Consider the following 5178-nt stretch of genomic DNA (forward strand, 5'->3'; position numbering starts at 1 on the left):
CTAAAATCTAATCTCAAAAGCGGGGCCCGATGGGTAAACTGGTTTTCTTCACATGTGCCTGGCATTTTATTATTTACCAAAGCATTTCACTGCCATGATTCTATTTAATTCTTACAATCAGCCTGTGAGGTAGATATTATCCCCATTTTATTGTTGATATAGGTGAGGGTCAGAGAGGCTGAGTGAGTTGCCCAACATCACACAGCTGGTAAGGAGGCAGCGACAGTCCTCTCACCCTGGTCTTCTAACTCCAGGTATAGAGAGCATAGCGTGAGTGAGGGAAGGAAGGAGGCAACTGTGTGTGTGTGTGTGTGTGTGTGTGTGTGTCTGTCGGTCTGTCTGTCTGTCTGTCTGTTTTGGGAGGCTGCCAGAGTCAAGTGGAGGGGCAGGGACCGAGGCTGGGAGCATGCCTGTGAATTATTATATAGCAACTCTTCCTTTAAATATCTGCATCTTACTTGAGAATGTAAGAGCCACATGGGAGGGACTCCTGGACCCCCAGAGCCTAGCTCAGTGCCCGTTCCAAGGCAGGAGCTTAGTCAACATCTGCTTCGTGAATGTGATTAAAGAGGCTGTGCTCGTCACCTTGTTGCTGGGTCAGGTTGTCTCAAACACCGGTGGCTGCCTTGCAGCCCATCCTCCTCTCCTAGGTCGGGCATCTTCCCATTTCCTTTCTTCTGCACATGAGACAAACATCAACACAACACCTGGCATGCATAGGAGGGGAGCAATGAACACGCAGGGCATCCTTGCCTTGTGGGTCCTTGTAACACGCTCCTCCTCCTCCCCAAACATGTGGAGTCAACCCCAGCTCTCTCCTTCAAAGTCCCCTGACCCTGCGCAGGCTCCACCAGGGTGAAGTGGCAGTGGTACCCTCTGTTCCAGCAGCTCCAGGAAACAGAACAATCCTGATCACTGGCAATTGCAGAGGCCACTCGTCTGGGCTCCGGATAACTCTGGGATCAGTGCCCAGCTCAGCACAGGGATAAAGCAGATTACACTGTCACAAAGGTCTGCACAGATTTCTCCGGCTCCTCTGCCCACCTCTCTCTTGACAACCTGCCTCCCTTCTCATCCCCGAGGAGACACAGTGTATACCACAAGCTTGGACAAACACGTGAATCTTCTCGAAGATACGTGGCTGATGAGAAGTCCCCAGCCAGGGTCCCCGTCCCGCCAATGTCCCAGGGATGCGTGCGTCTGAGTGCCCAGGCGGACAGACATTTTGGGAGGCCAAGACAGACAGCTGACACCCTTCCAAGCCTTGGCACACGTGATTTTCAGACAAGGCACCTGTTCCTGTCTCCTCCCCTGACATTAAGGGAACAGCTTCCTGGCAGCAGCCCTGCCCCCACCCCCAACTTGAGAGTTGGTGCCAGCTGCTAAAGGGGGCTACTCCCTGGGGTCTTCTCTTGCCCTTTAGTGTTCTGACGATAAGCCTTTCACCCCAGCAGGCCTAGCATCAAACACAACACAGGAGTGGTGACAAGACTGAGAAAGCAGGTCCACTTTATTTACAATGATCAGTCCTTTACAGAGAACTTTGGGCTCTTGGTGGCCTTGTTGAGACACTTGGGCCGGGGCCCACTCCCTCTGCTGGGCTACCTCACCCTCCTTCCTCACCCTGCTATGAGAATCTAGCTGCTGTCAGGACCTTCCTGCTCTGACAAGACTCGACTTGGGGGCACCCCCCGTGTCCACTTTCTGGGTAGTCAGTGTCCTTGAGCACCTGCCAGAGGTTCTCCTTACCTCCTCTGGAGGCCTCATCTTGGTCGTCGCTGTGGGGCACCACACATCTGTCTGCAGAGATAGGGTGGGTGGGGAGTCCTGTGGGGGTGCCCGGTACTAGGGCACAGGTGGGCAGCTGCCTGGCACAGAGAGCTGTTACCTGGCCTAACCTGTTTGGGTGGGTGGGACCATCCCAGTCTTCTCCAGAGCAGAGCAGTGAGGTCCCAGAAGTCCTCCAAGGGGTAGAGAGGCCAGGCATAAGGCCTGAGAATTCTTCCTTGGGTGTATGGCAGCAGACTCAGTTCCCACTTTGGGCCTGGCCTGAGTTCTCCATTATTCTTCGCTACAAGAATGCCTCCCCAGGGTCAGTCTCATCCCAGGGAGGAAGGCTAGACTGGCCAAGGGCAAGACCACTGCCTCCACCTGGCCAAGGCCCAAGGCCACCCTCCTGGATTTCTGGAAACTTCTCCCTCCTTCTCTCGAGAGATTGTTTTGGGAGGGAGGGGGTAGTCTATGGGCAAAGAGGCTTGGTGTAAAGTGTAGGGGGCAATTCCGCAATGGAGGGAGCCCAGACACTCTGGATGGGGGAGAGGTGAACGCCGAATACTGCTGCTCCCCCCTCTCGTCCCCCAATGATCAAGGGCATATCAGGCGTCACCCTGAGCCAGGATGAGGCGCGAGGCGGACACAACGGAGACCACGAGGGAGGCAAGGGCCGGGGGGCCAGGGGGAGCCGAAGCGGGCGGGCCGGGGTTGGAGGTTGTAAATCAGGCCGGCCGGGTCTGGGGCCGCGAGTCCTGCCCCCTCCGCTCTCAGCGCGCCTGGCCTGCCCGCTCCCTGGGGCCGGCCTTCCAGCCGCGGGGCTGCGCGGGCGGCGGAGGCGCCGGGGCGCCCCGCAGGCTGCACGTCCTCAGCTCCCGGGCCAGGCTGAGCACCTCGGGCCGCTCGAGCTGGGGGGCTCCTTCCTCGCGCTCCTGCACGGCCTCGTCCTCCTCCTCGTCCTCCTCCTGGATGCTGCTGAGGCGCGGCGCCCCACGGCCGCGTTCGGCGGGCGGCGGCCGGTACGCGCACTTGGCGTTGAGCAGCCGGCGCAGCGGGGCGCGCGGCACTGAGGCGGCGGCGCCCCCGGCGCGGAGGTGCTGCTGGCGCACGTGGCGCGCGTCGCTCTGTCGCTGCAGGCGCTTGAAGTCGCTGAAGGCCGCCAGCGCGGTCTGGCGGAGCAGGCGGGCCAGGGCGCGCGCCTTGTGCGCCCGCGCCAGCAGCACGGCGTGGCAGCGCAGCACCACGGCCTTGTGGCGCGCCTGGTGGCGGTAGACCCAGGCGAAGACGCGCGGGTGGCGCCCGTCCGCGGTGCAGTAGGTGATGCGCGGCAGCAGGTAGGCGTGCGCCGGCCTGCGGCCCCCAGATCCCCCCGAGGCGCTGCGCTCGCACGGCTGCATGCGGATGCCGTGCGGCCCCAGCGTCAGCTTCATCTTGGTGCCCCCGCCCGGGCCGCAGCGCGCCCAGATCTTGCCCACGGCGTCGTCGGTGCAGCCGTCGCCCTTGGCGTGCAGGGTGACGGCGTTGCCCAGGTACCACACGGTGTAGGTCGGGTCCTCCTTGTTGAGCTCCACTTTCTGGCGCCGGCTGCGGAACACGCGGCCCAGGCGCTCCAGCGGCCAGTCGGGCAGCAGGTCCGGGCAGGAGCGCAGGAAGCTGGAGAGCAGCGACGTGTAGGCGAGCCCCGGACTCAGGCTCTTCGCCTTGCACTTGGCCTCGTCCTCCACCAGCACGAATTTGTTACGTCTCCAGGGCAGCATCGCGGCGGCGGCGGCGGCCAGAGGGGCTGGGGGCGCCGGGAACTCACGGGCGTCCTGCCGGGCGGCCGGGGGAGGGGAGGGCGCGCAGAAGTCCGCGGCCCCGCAGTTGCGAGAAGCTGTGCGGCGCCAGAGACAGTCGGTGCCCGGAGATGCCCACTGCCAGGCAGGGCTAGCTTCGCAGATGCCCGGTGCCCAGCCGGGCTGGCTGCCTAGATGCCCGGGCGGCGGCCGAGCGACCGGGAACAGCTTCCCCCGGGAGTCGGTCCAGCCGTCCGGGAAGCAAGGAGGAGCAGGGGCAGGGCGTGGTGAAGGCGCCCCCTAGGCCCGAACGGCGTTGGGGGGTGGGTCTCGCGGTCCCCACCGCCCAAATTGCGGCGGCAGGGAGGTCGCCGGAGCTGGGACTGCCGGCTGGCTGCTCGGAGGGGTAGACCGGGAGCGTGGCTGCGGTGGGGACTCCTTCAGGCGTCGCGGCTCCACCTCCCCCGGCTGCCTACATCACCGGGCGGGACCGCTAGCTCTCTTGTCCCCTCCCCTCGCCCTCCTCTCCCTCCTCCCCCGCGCAGGCCAGTGCTGCTGCTCGCTCCGGACCCAGCACCGGCGCGGTGGAACGGGTTTAATCATTATTATGGGAGGGGTGGAGGTGGAGGGAGCGGTTAAGCGGTAGGAATCTCCTGGAACGTCCAGGAAAGCACCAGGGGGCTTTGCCAATGCAAATTTCTCTCGTCTCACTAGTGGTCTCCAAGATCCCCTTGGCGTATTCGGGACCCCCCTCCTCTCTTTGTAGGATTCCCGCTGCCCCTCACCCACAGCATATCTCTACCCCCTTCTCTGAGAGTGATTTTGGGTGGGTTCCTGATGGGGCCGGCCTGGGGCACTTTGCCTTCTGTCTGCATAGCAGAAAGCCAGCTGAGGTGGCCGAGCAGTGCAGTGGAAAAGTACTGTCGCTTGGTGAGGCTTCCTCCCAGGTTCTTCCAAGGTCGTGGGCCAGGCCAGCGCGCCTGAGCTGGGAGAGCAGTCACTGCTTCAGCGGTTGGTAATGCCCCTGCCTGGACTGAAGCAGGGAGGGTACTGTTGGAGGGTGAGGGAACCTTCCAGAGCAGTCCTGGGTCTGTGGGAATTGCAGATAAAAGGCTCCTTCTGGCCAATGGGCAGCCTCTGGACTCTCCGAGGATTAAATAGATAAGGCTTCTGTTTGTGAACTCCTCTCCTGTTCCCCAGCACCTGGGTTTTGCATTTATTATCTCATTTAATCCTCAGGACAGCCCAGACTCAGTTAAGCGACTTGCCCAAGGTCACAGGGCTGGTAGGAGGTGGAAGTAAGGTTCTACTCAGGCTTTCTTAACCCCTGAACAGGCCCTCACCCTTCCGTGGGTCCACCATATGCTGCCTGTGGATGGGGCATTTTCCGTGCTCCCCTGGGACCCTCCAACGGGATCTCTTACTAGGGAGGGGTTCCAGTGAACCGGGAAAGAGACAGTTGTCCCTAAATGTGGGAACTCCTCTCCCCCTTTCAGGATTTGTTAAGCCATAAGCTCCCCAGGATCCGGGTCTGCTCTCATAGGGACCCAGGAGTCTCACGGCTGTCAGCTCTCACAGAGCCCACGCGCAAGCTTTCCTTGGCTTCAGAAAGGTCACCTGGGGAGTCTTCCAG

The 5178-nt window shown here is 61.6% G+C and overlaps 1 protein-coding gene across 1 annotated transcript; it reads right to left on the reverse strand.

Annotated features, from left to right (window-relative positions):
- Positions 1 to 333: 333 nt before the first annotated feature.
- Positions 334 to 3955, reverse strand: FAM43B (family with sequence similarity 43 member B). Its single transcript, XM_014783939.2, has one exon. The coding sequence runs from the start codon at positions 3525 to 3527 to the stop codon at positions 2541 to 2543; it is 987 nt and encodes a 328-aa protein (XP_014639425.1). The 5' UTR covers positions 3528 to 3955; the 3' UTR covers positions 334 to 2540.
- Positions 3956 to 5178: the final 1223 nt, after the last annotated feature.

This window comes from Ceratotherium simum, chromosome 22 (assembly GCF_057802395.1).
Source record: "Ceratotherium simum simum isolate JZ-2026a chromosome 22, ASM5780239v1, whole genome shotgun sequence".
NCBI lineage: Eukaryota > Metazoa > Chordata > Mammalia > Perissodactyla > Rhinocerotidae > Ceratotherium > Ceratotherium simum.